Raw genomic sequence first — 15,360 nt, 5'->3', positions numbered from 1 at the left:
GCTGCTACTCTCGCAGGCCAGGTATTGCCACCTCTTCCCTACATGCTACCACAGCCTGCTGCCTGCTTCCGTCTGTGCCCTTCCATCTTCACGGAGTGAGCTGTGAAAAGCACACCACACACGTACTCCATGAAAATCAAACCCCCTTCACAGTGGAAGCCCTGTGTGCTCTGCCAAACTTAACTTGCACGTCAGTACACCTCGGTTACCTCCTCCCAGCCCAGTGGGTGACTTTCCATTCCCAGAACGTGCCAAGCCTGCTCCACTCTCACAGTAACCCCAAGTGGTGTTTGTATCTGGAAGCTCTTCCCCACCACTCTTACACGTCTGCTGACTTTCTTTTCTTCAGGAATCGGCTTAAATCTCACCCCTGCATTGTCACCTGACCAACTCCTCTAGAGTAATTCCCCATTGCTCCCTACTTTACACCATGTTCTTTTTCGTCTCAGTACTTACCACTATTTGTGTTTACACAGTTGTATCTGTGTAGCTTGTTTGTAGAAGGCTGTCATCTATTAGACTAAGGAGTCTACAATGGCAGGAATTATGTTAGTTATTTGGCTTACTACCTAAGTGTACAGTTTTTTTTTTGTTTGTTTGTTTTTTATATTGCATAGAACACAAGAGGCCTTCCACAAATATTTGTGAAGTAAAGGGGAGGCAATGGAGGAAAAAAATCACATAAAGGACTCTTTGTGACACAGCAGAAACGTGTTAAGCACCTATCACCTCAGGCCTAGCCTGCAAGTGTCCTGGTAAGCCTCCCTGCACAAGGTCTCTCGTTCTGGGGCACCACCCCTGAATCTCCTGTCACCTGTCAAGCCAGCTCCCCTGAGATGTGCAGAACCATAGGTGCCCAATGCCCCCCCGACAGCAGCTAGATTTAGGAAACTACTAGACCATCCAGAATTGCATGGCTGGGAGGTTTGCCCACATGGGACTTAAGTTCCAGAGAGGATGAGACACAGACCTAAGCCAGAGCCACAAAGATGGGAGGAGACCTTAGGAGACTGGATCAACCAGGGGAACAGAAACCATGTTGGGTAGATACAAAGTGCTTGTGTTGCTGGGGACCTTCCAGGTAAGGTTTGGTTTAGTGACCTGTGCTCATGGTTAGAAGGGAGGTTTTCATTGTAGAGAATGAAAGGAATGACATGAATATGGAAAAGAAAAACAAATTATTAATGTTGGGCCATCAGGCTAACAAAGGAGTCCAGGAAAGGGGGACAAAGAGTCAGTGGAGGCTCTAGTCTATGTTGTGGCAAACAGAACGTCATCACCAAAGATGGGGCCAGGTGCAGGCTTCACAGCTGAAGACTGCCAGGTTGCTCCAAAGCCACTTTCATGAGAGCAGATAACAAAGGCGGGGAGAACACCCAAAGTTCTCCTTACAAAGCCAGTACACTCGGATACAGAAGTGTCCAAAAATAACAAACACAAAGAAGAAAACCACCCACCTCCCCAACCTAATTTATGAATATTGATGCAAAAACCCTAAAGAAATAAGTTAACAGACACCAGCAACACATTACAACAAGGGCACTTCTATGATTATGTCACTGTTAATTGTTCAAATGAGAAAATCCCCATGGTCGCTTTGGAGGGGGGAAATTGGGGCTATTACTAATTTTCATTTATTAGAAAGGGTGAGGTGACTATTTCTTTATCCAGATAAAAACTGATTTGAATCACAGAATCTAGCAGCATGCTTGTCAAAATCCAGAGACTTGCCCTTTTAAGTCTAAGACCAGATACTGAAATCATCACACACTCAGCCCAGTGTTTTGGAAGTACCAGATATGATGAATGCAATTACATGATCGTGCAAATGAAGTAAAATAATACAACTGCCTCCTCCTTTATACTTGCCAGTAAGATGACTTTGTACTGAGAAAATCAGTGAGACTCTAACAAAACTGTTACAAACAATAAGAGAATTTAGCAGCATGACAGGTTCATCTGCGACAACTATGCAAGACTGCAAGGGACGATTAACCTGAGCAGATTAACAGCAACTACAGTGAACTCCCAACAGCACTTGGAAGGCCTGACTAGCACAGTGAGGTGAGCAGATCCCTCTGGACACCTGTGCCAAAACTCAACTGAGACCAGTTCTGCATCAAGGAATGTCTGAATCCAATCAAATGTTAAGACACATTCTAACAAGATTTTCTCAATGAATCCTGACAAGCTGATGGTGAGTGTTCATTTGGTTGAGAAGAGATAATAGGTGTGTTGTTTTCTTTTTTTTAAATAATGAGAGGAACTACCATTTATCCAAGTTTGTTGTAAAGTTACAGTAAGTACAGCAATGTGGTGTTTACTCAGACACTGACAGAGACCAAGGGAGCATAAGGGGCCAAGAAGGCCTGCACATGGTGATGACTATGGGAATTAAGTCTATGATAAAGACGGCGTTTCCAATAATCAGAAGAACCAAGTCAGAAAACGGTGTTGAAAAAACTTGTGCCCCACATCATATACACAAGGAAACCCAGTTACAGGAAACAGCTAAAAACCCCCCACAAAAATACCAGAATTGACAAAAGTATTTGTACAACCTGCCTATGTATGACATGAAACCTAGAATAGGAGTAAAGACAGATTTGGAAGAAAAAATATCTGAAATCATAAAACTTCCTTATGGAGACTAAATGTAAAAGATAAATGTTGGACTGGTATTTGCAGTATTAACATCCATAACATATAGTATATAGAGTCCTTCTGACCACACACACACAAAAGACAAACCAATAGGAAGAAAAAAAGGAAAATACATAAACTCACAAAAGCAAAAATACAAATCATCTGTAAACTTATGAAAATGCGTGCAACTTCATGAGGGAAATATGAACTAAACTGAACATATCTTTTCCCATCAGATCTGCAAATCTTAAAAGAGGACTATAAATCACTGGTATCTTACTATGAAAAGGAAAAGGAGCTCTCATGCTCTTGAGCAGCTATATGTATTTTAAAAGATTTTAGCAGTTTGTTGCTACCAGATTTTTTTCAGTTACATCTTGGTTGATTCTAAGTTCCATTTCTAGAAATCCTTACCTACAAAAATCCAACTTGACTGCAAAAAAAAGTATGCGAGGAAGTTTTTTGCAACAACTTGAATGTCCATCAAGAGTAAAAAAATCAAATGTGGACTACATTGCATTTGTTAAAATGAATGATGCAGACCTGTGTGCACTGAGTATGGAAACACCCCCCAAAACAAAAATATATCCATAAATGTAAACGTATCTAAAAAATCTAGCCAGAGACACACACCAGTTACTGGAGATTACAGGATGGAAGGGCAGACAATGAGTGAAGCAGGGTGAGGGAGCCCCTGTTGCCAATGTGGCACCGGCAACAGGTTCACGGTCAACCAAGCAGTACACCCCTGATTCTGAAGCCAGAGGAAAATGCAGGGCTTGATTCAGCATGTCTGCAGCTACTCATCACAACACCCCACTGGGGTTTTCCCCATCCACCTCCTTTTCTAAGACACTAGTTCCTCACTAACCAGGACTCCCGTGCCAGGACTCCCATGTGCCTGGTTCTCACCTGCAAAGGTGTCTTGAGGAATTCCTCTCTCCACCGACCAGAGCTCTTCCTCCTCCTCTAACTGAGATACCACATCTGGCTTGGAAAGCTGATGTTCTGCCCAAGGGAAAAAAGACAGTGCTTGGGGGGGGTCTGTGTTCGGGAGAAAATACTTTCCTGCTGTAGCAATTCTGTCCCTGTGTTCTCCCCTGCTAGGGCACGACTTCTGGTCTAGGGCAGTGTTAATAACCCCACCCATCCCGTTTGCCAGCTGCTTGCTTTTCTGGACTCCTTTGCCAGTAAAGGAGGCACTGGGACCTGGTTTTGGCCAGCAAGACTCAAAGGGAAGTTTGTCAGCTGGGGGCCTAAGGCATTTTTCTTTCTTTGTAAGTATGACAGCTGTAGAAAGAGAACTAGCCAGGGTTCCCGTCTCTCCTTCTTTCTGCCTTGAACATGGACGTGATGCTTGGCATCATGGCCATGCATATACTAACTTAAGAATGGAAAACTTCACACTAACCATAGGGAGATGGAAAGGATCAGGATCTCTGATGATACTCCTGAGCTGTCAGACAGACACCACGTCCTGAAATTCTTGTTACAAACATAGTAAACATCCACTGCGGCAGCTGGAAACATCCCTGATAGACCCACCTCCCTGGTATTCAACGCCTCTGACGGATGGACTAGGTAAAGCTTCAGAAGTTATATGTGAAGTTGCCCTTTTCCAAAGGGTACAAAGTAAAGCCCTCTCCCTCAGGCTCCAGGGCCTTGACACTTGAACTCGGATCCCTGCAGGCTGAGCCGAAGCAGACACACACTTCAGAGGCACCACATTCGTGCTGCAAAGCGCAGATCTTTATTGACACAGAGGCCATCCTTACCCACTGAGACAAGGTTCCTGTAGTTCTCCAGCAACACCTCCCTGTACAGGGACTTCTGTTCGAGGTCCAGCATTCCCCACTCATCCGGGGTAAAACCCAGGGTCACATCTTCAAAGGTCACTGGTTCCTAAAACCCACAGGTGCGTGTTCAGCCAGGGCCTGCTGTCACCCATGCTGACAGGAAGGGGAGGCTGACTGAGCACATGTGGGCACAATCAACAAGGTGACCTGAGCATTCCAGGTGTGTCTCATCATGAGTTCCTGCATTTGTCTGAAACCAAACCCAAGCTTGACCCTATCAGGTCACAGCAAGGAAGACAACCCATGAGGCTGGAGAAGGTTTTTCATTCTCTGAAAACCTCTCCATTTTTTATTGACCTGGGGATTCCAACATTTGTATCAGTGTGTATACCTCCTGCTAGGAGATTGCGTGAGCTGAATCATCAAACCCCAGCCTTCAGCCCCCACCCACTGCCCATACTGCTTCTACTTCCTTCACCTGTCAAGGATTCATCCTCAGCTCTCTTCTCTCAGGGACTAAGCTCTAATGCCAAAGTACTGTTTAAATATAAGCCTGAGCCCTGCTTAGACCTGACAATGCATACCCCCACCCCACCCCCAGTTTAAACGGTAAATTAGTATCCCCCATACTTGGACCTCTATTCTAACCACTCCCTTGGAAAGTAACTTGCTATCCCTCCACTCACTAGGGTCTCTTCTTCCCATCCTCCTCCCCTTCCCGAGATGCCACGGGGCCCGGGGGCATCTCAGGGAGGGTGGTGTCCCACCACCATCCCGCCACCCCCGCTCCCAAATCCAGGGGTAGACTCAGAAACTCATAAAGAAGCCTCTACTCACACGGAACCAGGCCGTCGGAAGCCCGGTGGCCATACCTTCCTCTTCCTCAACGTGTCTCGTGGGAGTGGGCAGAGTCCTGAGAAGGTCGAATTTGGGAGGTGGGAGGGGCGTGAGTGCTACGCCAAAGCCCCCCGCCCCCTTCGGCCCAATCAACGGGAGATGACAAGTCCATTCCCCACCTCGGAAGATGCCCTAAAGGAAAGTCTCCACCTGCTCTCGAACACGCAGAGGGACGGTTTCCCACCTTCCTCACCGAGAGGGAGTCGCCCCCCCCCACCACCTGCCCGCAAGCGCCGGGAGGGGGTGGGCCTGCCCACCCCGCGTCCTCTGGGCCCCCGAGTCCCCGACTCCCACTGCCCCTAAAGGCCACACGGCGGAAGGACGGCAGGCCAGGCTGGCTCTGGGCTTCTACGATTGGTGTGGTAGGGGCCGCAACTGGGCGCTCCCCGCGGAGCGGCCCTAGAACTGAGCCCCCGACGGGCGCAAGTTTCCCGCCGCACTCACCCCGCGCCCGGCGCACAATGGCGCCCGTCGGCCCGCGGCGAAGTGCGTCAGCACGCCGGCCTGGACTACAACTCCCAGGCATCCCCGCGGCGCAGTGCGCCCCCACCTCGCGGGCGGTGGCCATCTTGGCCGGCCAACTCGGGGCGGCAGGCGAAGCCCAGGCGGCGGAGAGCGCCCTCGGCGGTCCCGCTGGGCAGGAGGAGGCCTTGGGAGGGGCAAGTCAGGCCGCTGGGCCCCAGCACCTGGGTGCGCGGCGACGCAGGCCGGGAGGGATCCACGCCCTGCCACGAGGGCTGCAACGCATGGGGCCGCCCGGAAGTGGAGAAAGGGAAGCTTGAGAGGGGCAGGGCCGGAAGTGCTGAGGGGCGGGGCGAGCTTCTGCTCACACCCAACGTAGGGGGAGGCGGGGCGGGCCGGAAGTGCAGAGGGGCGGGGCTAAAGTCCTGCCAAGTTCCGGGAAGAGGGCGGTGCTAAAGGTGCGTCCACGTCTAATGGAGAGGAAAAAGGGGCGGATTGGGAGGGTGGGAAATGTTCTGGAGGCGGGACTGAAATCAGCCAGAGGTCCTGGGAGGAAAAGAGGGACGGGCCTGCCCCAAAGTGTGCAGAGGGTGAGACTAAATGTCCTCCATGCCCAGGGAGGGGAGTGGGGCCAGGACTGTCTACTCAAGTTGTGCGAAGGGCAGGGTTAAGTGGACCCAAGGCACAGGGATGGGGGGGGGGGTGGCTGTTGTCTACGGTTAACCAGAGCTAGACGGAAGTTAAAGTGGTGAAAGTAGATTTTATTCAATAAACTATTGCAACCGGGGAAGGGAGACTCCAGTGTAGAACTGAGATCAGTTATGAATACAACCAGAATAAGTGGGGATTTATGGCCTAGGATTGGGGGAGTGGGATACTGGTGGATAGAAAATGAAGAAAAGGAGACATCAAGTCTGGGGGGATTCTGGCTGAACCAAGATAATAGGCTTTTTTACTGAAGGCAGGCCCAGGTGATGGGGTATCACCTGGGATAGAGAGTGGGGATGAGGAGTTTGATCAGATATCAAGAGTAAGGAATTCTTGATAAACTGACTTAGGATTCTTGCTAAAATGGGATTCTACGAGGAAGTACACGTATGGGGCTTACTGGGGAGAAGGTTCAGGGTAGCCTGTCTGATGTTTGGTTAAGCAAAGAATCAGGGAGTTGGAGTGGGCTGGACAGAATTCTCTGCCCCGTGTCCTCTTCTATGAGCGAGATGCCCATATCTAGGAAGTGGGAGAAGTCTTTCGCTGCCCAGGACCTGGTGTGTGCTCTTCTTCCTTGAACCAAGCCCACTCTCATCTTTCTTGGGAGCCCAGGACAAATTATTTTCATGTCTTCCTCAGAGTCCAGTATCTGGTGTCCTTTCATCTTCCTCAGGTTCCAAGGCCCAGGCTCTGATGTCCTCTCTCCTCCTTGGTGCTTGGGGCTCTCTTATCCTACTCTGACCCAGGGCTCAGTGTACTCTTTCTCCCCTTCCTTGGGGTTTCCTAGCAGGTTTCAGCAGCCCTGTCCCTCTGTTTGGATCATCCTGTCCACTGCATGCTAAACTTGTTCCAGGAGTTGTTCATTTCTATGGCCACTGTGGAGAATATCCACGTGCAGGCTGCACATTGTTCATCTTATTTGTTTCAATTAAGACAGTATATCTGTTGACTTTTGCATATTAGTATTTAGAGACTATGCAGATGTCTTTACTTCTAACAGCACTTCCCTGGATTTTACTTGGCTGTTGATAAAACAACATCCCATTCATTAAATAATTTAGGCCTCTTTTCCATACTTTGACTTTAAAAAAATTGATGTTCTATAGCCCTAGGTAGTGGGACTGGGCAATTAATTAGCCATATTATTGTTTTGTTTTGGATGTGACTAGAGATGCTTCCAGTGATTCACCATCAAGTTTGATGGAGGCCTTAACATCTTAAGAAAGAAAGCCTTCTTGGAAGTTCAATTTTTTCTGTTTGTATGGTATAGAATAAAAACATGATTTTAGGTTAAAAAGTGTTTTTAAATAAGTATATTATTTCAGATTGATTCATGAAACCCACTTGAATACAACTTTTAATAAATTGCATGTTCTTTTTCCATTTAGCAAATTAAGCATACTATTTAATTTACTGTAATTTGATTACATTAAAAAAACATTTCTGAACAAATGTTAACTATTATGCATGTAAAATGTCAAAAATGTTATGCATCCTGTTTGCATACAGGACCCTAATCCTTTGTTCAAAGCCTTCAGGTCCAGAAGTATTTTGGAATTCACAAGCATTTGGATTTTAGCAGTATAGTAAGGTGCATACACTGCTCAATATGTAACATCCCAACAGGTCTGGGGCACCGTCTGGGTATATCTGTATCAAAATATATGAGGAGTCCCACTAAGTTAGAGAAAGAAGCTTTTCATTAGAAAACGTTTTAGAATTTAGAATTGCAGAAAAGGCATTGTGGATCATTTATGAAAATTGCTGGATTAGCAGTAATAATTGTTTCATTCAATTGCAAAGTTTAATTTGCCCTTTTCCTCTCTTAGTATAGTCTGACAAACATGTTTATTGAGGTACTGAATTGTTGAAATATATTAACATTCTTTCATATGCTTTTTAAAATCAGTAGTCCACTATTGGTTTAATTTAAACAATATATGACTAAGAATAAGAGATATAAAACTATATATTGGGACTTCCATGGTGGCGCAGTGGTTGAGAATCTGCCGGCCAATACAGGAGACACGGGTTCGAGCCCTGGTTTGGGAAAACCCCACATGCCGCGGAGCAACTGGGCCCGTGAGCCACAATTACTGAGCCTGCGCGTCTAGAGCCTGTGCTCTGAAACAAGAGGCCACGATGGTGAGAGGCCCGCGCACCGCGATGAAGAGTGGCCCCCGCTTGCCGCAACTAGAAAAAGCCCTCGCACAGAGGCAAAGACCCAACACAGCCATAAATAAATAAATAAATAAATAAATAAAAATTAAAAAAAAAAACAAAAAAAAAAAACTATATATTGACCAAATCACTATGGTAGCTGGTGGCATTCAATCGACTGAATCATGGACCTACAATTTGATCTCCATTCACCGTTATTATTTCATCACACATAGCATCTCAAAGTGTTCCATGTGAAGGGGAACACGTGTTTAAAAGTCATTTAAAAAACAAGAAAACGAAGAAAGACGTATATTTTTGTCTTTAAAACATGAGCCTCTAGGACACTTCTCAACTCCTCAGAGCTTAAGAACTTCAGGTTGGAGAAGGAGGAATAAATTAATCAGCATTTTACCTGTAAATTATTAGTATCATAACTATTTCCTGAAAATAGGCTTTGGGGTCTATTTATTACTGCTACACATTTGTCCTTCGCCTGTTCTCCCACACATCAAGAATAAGTTCAAAATCACGATAATCCAGACTGGATGTAGCACATGGGGGAAAGGTGAAGAACCTGAGCTCTGAGCAGAGACAGACCACATACAGCTTCCAGAAAGTGATCTGTTTCAAAAAGGAGTGTAGGAAGTCCACAGAATACTGGACAAACCAGTAAGCTGACTTCGGAATAATCCAGTTCAAAGCTTTGTACCCTGTATCCTATAGGGTGTGTTTAGCTGTAAATAACTGAAAATCCAACTACCATAAATAAACACCATTTCCTCACTGAAATGAATGTCTACAAGTAGGAGGTTCCTGGTACTGGTTAAGCTGCCACCGGTGTCATCCAGGACCAGGCTCCTACTTTCCCTCTTGGTATCATCAAGTGTAGGAGTGTCTCATCCTTTGGCCACTAGGATGTAGACAAGGGATAAGCCAGCAACCTGCTTACTGCTGGTCCTGAATACAACCCATTTCAATATTTCTCTCTGCCTTAGGAAATTGACCTTTTCTTCTCTGATGAAAATTGACGCCCATCTTTCTTCATTCTCTTGTTTATTCACTCCTCTGTTCAATAACCATGGATTGATATACACATCCAGAATAGAAGGATATCTGCTTTCAGCAATCTGAAGTTTAAGATTTCTGTATGTCCTTGTTACCACAAAAAAGATAGGAACCAGGCGTAAGAGCTGTAACTATTAGAAAAGAAAATATAAAAATGCTTCTATTAATAGATAACATTACAGACTTCCCTGGTGGTCCAGTGGGTAAGACACCCCGCTCCCAGTGCAGGGGGCCCAGGTTCGATCCCTGGTCAGTGAACTAGATCCCGCATGCATGCTGCAACTAAGAGCCCACATGCCGCAACAAAGCTCCCACATGCCACAACTAAGACCCAGTGCAGCCTAAATAAATAAATAAATACTTTAAAAAATAGATAACATTAGAATACTTTAAAAATCCAATTGGAAATTTTTAAAAATCCATAAGATTGTAATAAACCAGACAATAAGAAATAAAGATACATGAATCAACACACAGGTACACACAAAATCTGTATAACCTTAACAAGTATATTGAAAAGGAGATTCAGAGTAGAAGCATAAAGACGTAACTGTCTGGGATTAATTTGTTGGGAAATGCAAGGAACCTACAGGAAGATAAGTTTCTGGAAAGAATTACAAGTAAAATTGCATAAATGAAGATGAGTATTATGTTCCAGGTTGGGAAGGCCAACTATAAATCCCAAATAAATCCCAAATCATCACTAGGCGCAATACAACAACAAATGGGATTACGGGATTACAGTGGGCCCTTGACTTTGCTTTGTACTTCCTTCCTCTTTAAAATGTGAGGGAAGGAACTGACTGCCATCTTCACAAGAACAATCAAGTTGGATTCAAACTCATCTTAAGGAGAAATGCCCTCAGAAAGTACTAGTTCAAAAAATTATTTTTCTTTCCAATAAATTTAGACTTCAAAGCCATCAATAGCATGCAGTAATAATCATAGAATTGTGTGTGTGTGTGTGGTGGCAGGGGATTCATCTTGTTCAGCAAGTTGACACAATTTTTTTTTTAAATGGAGGTATGGTTTTCTTCAAGCACCTTTTTTTTTTTTTTTTTTCTACACAGGACTATGAAGACTGAGGGGGAGAGTGTACCCATGTCTGCATGTGTAATTTGATGAATCCACCATATGCCCTTGGTCCTGTGTGTTTTCACATCATATCCTTGGAACTCTGGAATGTTTCTTTGCCTCCTCTGTAGCCCCTTGGCAGTGCCTCTCAGGCTGCAGCTGGCCCTTCTTGCTGACCACAGTGGGTCTCTGCTCCTTGTGGGGTGTCCACCTCCCGAGGAGTGACTCTAAGTCAGGTAAGCAAGCGTCAGCCTGAGCCTGCAGAACCTTATTACCTGTGATGGCTGCTCCTAGGAGTCCCTGACTTGTGTCTCAGCATGATTAAACAAGAGACTTGAGAGCAGAAGCTGGTTGGGAGCAAGAAAGGGTTATCATGTGAGACTTTTTTTTTTTTTTTTTTTGGGCCATGAGTAACAGAATGTGCCACCATTCACTATCTCGTTGCGTGAAATCCAGAGCAAGGGCTTCCAAGGATGGTTTCAGGTGCTCTGCATCTTCTGCTCAGCTCTCCTCAGTGTATTGTCTTGCTTATTCCCAAGGCTCGTGTCCTCATGGCCTCAAGGAGGTTGTCACAGTTTCACGCATCACATGAAGCCATACAACATTTGGCTGAAGATATAGCCGTCAGAGAGTGTGTTTGTTTCCTTGCCACTGTAACAAATTACCACAAACTTTGTGGCTTAAAACAGCACGAATTTATCATTTCAGCTCTGAAGGTCAGAAGTCCAACATGGGTCTTTCTGGGCGAAAATCAACATATTGGCAGGGCTGCCTTCCTTCTAAAGGCTCTAGGGGAGAATCAATTTCCTCACCTTTTCCAGCTTCTGGAGACGTCCTGCAGCCCTTGGATCATGGCCTCTCTCTCCATCACCAGAGCCAGCAGTGTAGCATATATAAGTCTCTCTCTGGCTCTGACCTCTGCTTCCTCATCACATTGCCTTCTCTGACTCTGACTTCTCCTGCCTCTTCTTATAACAAGGACAATTGTGATTACATTAGGCCCAGGATAATCTCATCTCAAGATCCTTAACTTAATTGCATCTGCAAAGCCCCTTTTGCCCTGTAAGATAACATAGTCACTGGTTCCAGGCATTAGGATGTGGGCAGCTTTGGGGAGCCATTACTCTGCCTACCTCAACAAAGGAATACATTTTCTTCAGAAGCACTCTTTCTTGTAGACTTCCTCAGGCCCTGTTGGCTCAGGTTGACACAAGTGTCCGTGTCCTGGCTGTGACAAAAGCTGGAAAAGAGTGGCTCACATTTTAGCATCTGTAGGTGACCCCTCCACAGTGGCTGGCACAAAAGCCGGCTTGGGTGAAGCTCATCTGCCCCAGAAGCCTCTCTTCAAGTTGAGTTGTAAGGACATATGCCCCATCTGAGAGCAGCTGGTGCTGGAAGTTTCTGGACTTGCTACCAGCAGAGATCTGGAACTGAACAAAGTCTCAACATCCAGGGAGCAGCAAGGAGATGGGGACCTTGGTGGAGGATTTGATGGTAGTGCTGGAAAGGAAAGGTGGTATTCCATGGAGTATAAGGGAAGAGCAGGAGCTCTCCCTTGGGTTTAGGAGGAAAACCAGATTTTCAAAGGATTCTCATAAAGGGAGAGGGAGAGGAAGGTCTTCAGAGTTCATGTGTGGGACATTTCCCTTCATCCCTTCCCCAGAACCATATACCCTTTTGAGCAGCTATGGGTGAGGTTGCTCCCAGTCCCAGTATCACCCTTGGAGTACGGACACTTCACCAGGCTGTGGTATGTCTTTTTAAAAATAAACATTTTATTTTTTTTCCTTCCAGTTTTATTGAGATATAATTGACATCCAGCACTGTATAAGTTTAAGGCGTACAACATAATGATTTAACTTACATGCATCGTGAAATGATTATCACAATAAGTTTAGTGAACATCGATCGTCTCACATTGATACAAAATTAAATAAATAGAAAAAATTGTTTTTACTTGTGATGAGAACTCAAGATTTATTCTCTTAACATCTTATATAGCATACAGCAGCATTAAGTATATTTATCATGTTGTACCATCTGACTGCCTTCATCCGATTCCCCCTCTGGTAACCACAAATCTGATCTTTTTTTCTATAAGTTTATTTGGTTGTTTGTTTTGAAGTATAATTGACCTACGATACAATACTATGTTAGTTCCTGATACACAACATAGTGATTTGATATATCTATATGTTTGAAAACGTTCACCATGGTAAGTCTAGTTACCATCTGTCACCGTACAAAGATTTACATAATTATTGACTATATTCTCCACACTGTACATTTTATACCTATGACTCATTTATTTGGCAACTGGAAGTTTGTACCTCTTAATCCCTCTCACCTATTTCTCTCCTCCTCCCACCCTTCTCCCCTTTGGCAATCACCTGTTCTCTGAATCTGTGACTCTTTCTGTTTTGTTATGTTTGTTCTTTTTTGTTGTTGTTGTTTTTTAGATTCCAAATATAAGTGAAATCATGCTGTATTTGTCTTTCTCTGTCTGACTTAGTTCACTTAGCATAATACCTCTAGGTCCATCCATGTTGTCGCAAATGGCAAGATTTCATTCTTTCACGGCTGAGTAATATTTCATTGTGTATATATACCACATCTTCTTTATCCACTGATCTACTGATGGGCACTAGTTTTTCTTCCATATCTTGTCTATTGTAAATAATGCTTCAGTGAACATAGGGGTGCGTATATCTTTTCAAATTAGTGTTTTTATTTTCTTTGTATAAGTACGCAGGAGTAGAATTGCTAGATAATATGGCAGTTCGATTTAATTTTTTTCTTTTTTTTTGGTAGTGCTGCATGGCTTGTGGGATATTAGTTCTCTGACCAGGGATTGAACCTGGGTCACAGCAGTGAAAGTGCGAAGTCCTAACCACTGGACTGCCAGGGAATTCCCTGATTTAATTTTTTGAGGCACCTCCATACTGTTTTCCACAGTGCCTGCATCAATTTACATTCCCATCAACAGTGGATAAGGGTTCCCTTTTCTCCACATCCTTGCCAACACTTGTTATTTGTTGTCTTTTTGATAATAGTCATTCTGACAGGTGTGGGGTGATATCTCATTGTGGTTTTGATTTGCGTTTCCCTGGTGATTAGTGATTTTGAGCATCTTTTCATGTGCCTGTTGACCATCTGTATGTCTCCTTTGAAAAAATGTCTATTCAGATCCTCTGCCCTTTTAAAAATCGGTTTTTTTTTTTATGTTGAGCTCTATGAGATCTTTTAATATTTTGAATATTAATCCCTTATCATATATATCACTTATAAATATCTTCTCCCATTCAGTTGGCAGCCTTTTCATTTTGTCGATAGTTTCCTTTGCTGTGCAAAAGCTTTTTAGTTTGACATAGTCCCATTTGTTTATTTTTGCTTTTGTTTCCCTTGCCAGAGGAGACATAGAAAAAAAAAAAAATTACTAAGACCATTGTCAAAATGTGTACTGCTTATGGTTTTTTCTATAAGTTTTATGGTTTCAGGTCTTACGTTTAAGTCTTTAATCCATTATGAATATATTTTTGTGCATAGTGTGAGAAAGTAGTCCAGTTTGATTCTTTTGTATGTAGCTGTCCAGTTTTCCCAACACAATTCATTGAAGAGGCCATCTTTTTCCCCATTGTATATACTTGCCTCCCTTGTTGTAGATTAATTGCCCATATAAGTGTGGGTTCATTTCTGGTCTTTCTATTCGATTCCATTGATCTATATGTCTGTTTTTGTGCCTGTACCATACTGTTTTGATTATTGTAGCTTTGCAGTATAGTTTTAAATTAGGGAGCATGCTACCTCCAGATTTATTTTTCTTTCTCAAGATTGTTTTGGCTATTTGGGGTCTTTTGTGTTTCCATACATATTTTAGAATTATTTGTTCTAGTTCTGTGAAAAATGCCATTGGTATTTTGATAGGGATCACATTGAATCTGTAGATTACCTTGAGTAATATGGTCATTTTAACAAAATAAATTCTTCCAATTCATGAGCACAGTATATCTTTCCATCTGTTTGTGTCATCTTCAGTTTCTTTCATCAGTGTCTTATAGTTTTTCCAGTGCGGTCTTTTACCTCCTTTGTTAGATTTATTCCTAGTTATTTTATTCTTTTTGATTCAATTGTAAATGGGATTATTTTCTTAATTTATCTTTCTGATAGTTCATTGTTAGTGTATAGAAACGCAACAGATTTCTGTATATTAATTTTGTATCCTGCAACTTTACAGAATTCATTGATGAGTTCTCATAGTTTTGTGTGTGGTATGTCTTTTTAGTTCTGCCTGAACACTGACTATGTCCCTAGAAACATGAAGATGCAGGCAACTCTTTATGATACCTCTCTTAAAGTTAGTAGTGGAATGCCACTTGTGAAACATTTGTGAGTTTTTATAAAAGTCTGTAATTTGTTTGACGTGACAGGACTATGCAAGAAAGAAATGGTTGGCATATTTTTCAGCTCTCTTCTGTGACTACTATAAAATTGTACATATATTGATCCCTATGATACTATAAGATAAATGATCTCTGCATGACACTTCAAA

At 43.6% G+C, this 15,360-nt stretch overlaps 1 protein-coding gene and 1 long non-coding RNA gene across 19 annotated transcripts in view; one reads left to right on the top strand and one right to left on the bottom strand.

Annotated features, from left to right (window-relative positions):
* ZNF274 (zinc finger protein 274) overlaps nt 1-5,777 on the bottom strand; it is a 21,867-nt gene extending 16,090 nt beyond the window's left edge. Inside the window, 4 exon segments of the mRNA XM_082369277.1 lie at nt 3,559-3,654; nt 4,422-4,548; nt 5,280-5,421; nt 5,423-5,777. Coding sequence (XP_082225403.1) covers nt 3,559-3,654; nt 4,422-4,548; nt 5,280-5,421; nt 5,423-5,451 — 394 coding nt within the window. The 5' untranslated portion in view covers nt 5,452-5,777.
* The window catches only part of LOC309617305, a 22,998-nt gene extending 7,638 nt beyond the window's left edge, over nt 1-15,360 (top strand). For 16 of the 18 annotated variants that reach the window (XR_014237906.1, XR_014237907.1, XR_014237908.1 and 13 more), the window contains one exon: nt 618-2,297. This is a non-coding gene — a long non-coding RNA (uncharacterized lncRNA). Of the gene's footprint in view, nt 1-617; nt 2,298-10,807 lie in introns of those variants that run through there. The other 2 variants (XR_014237905.1, XR_014237913.1) reach the window with 2 other exon arrangements.

The sequence above is a fragment of the Balaenoptera borealis genome, assembly GCF_965194805.1.
Source record: "Balaenoptera borealis genome assembly, chromosome: 19".
NCBI lineage: Eukaryota > Metazoa > Chordata > Mammalia > Artiodactyla > Balaenopteridae > Balaenoptera > Balaenoptera borealis.
This window is presented reverse-complemented; position numbering and strand designations above follow the sequence as displayed.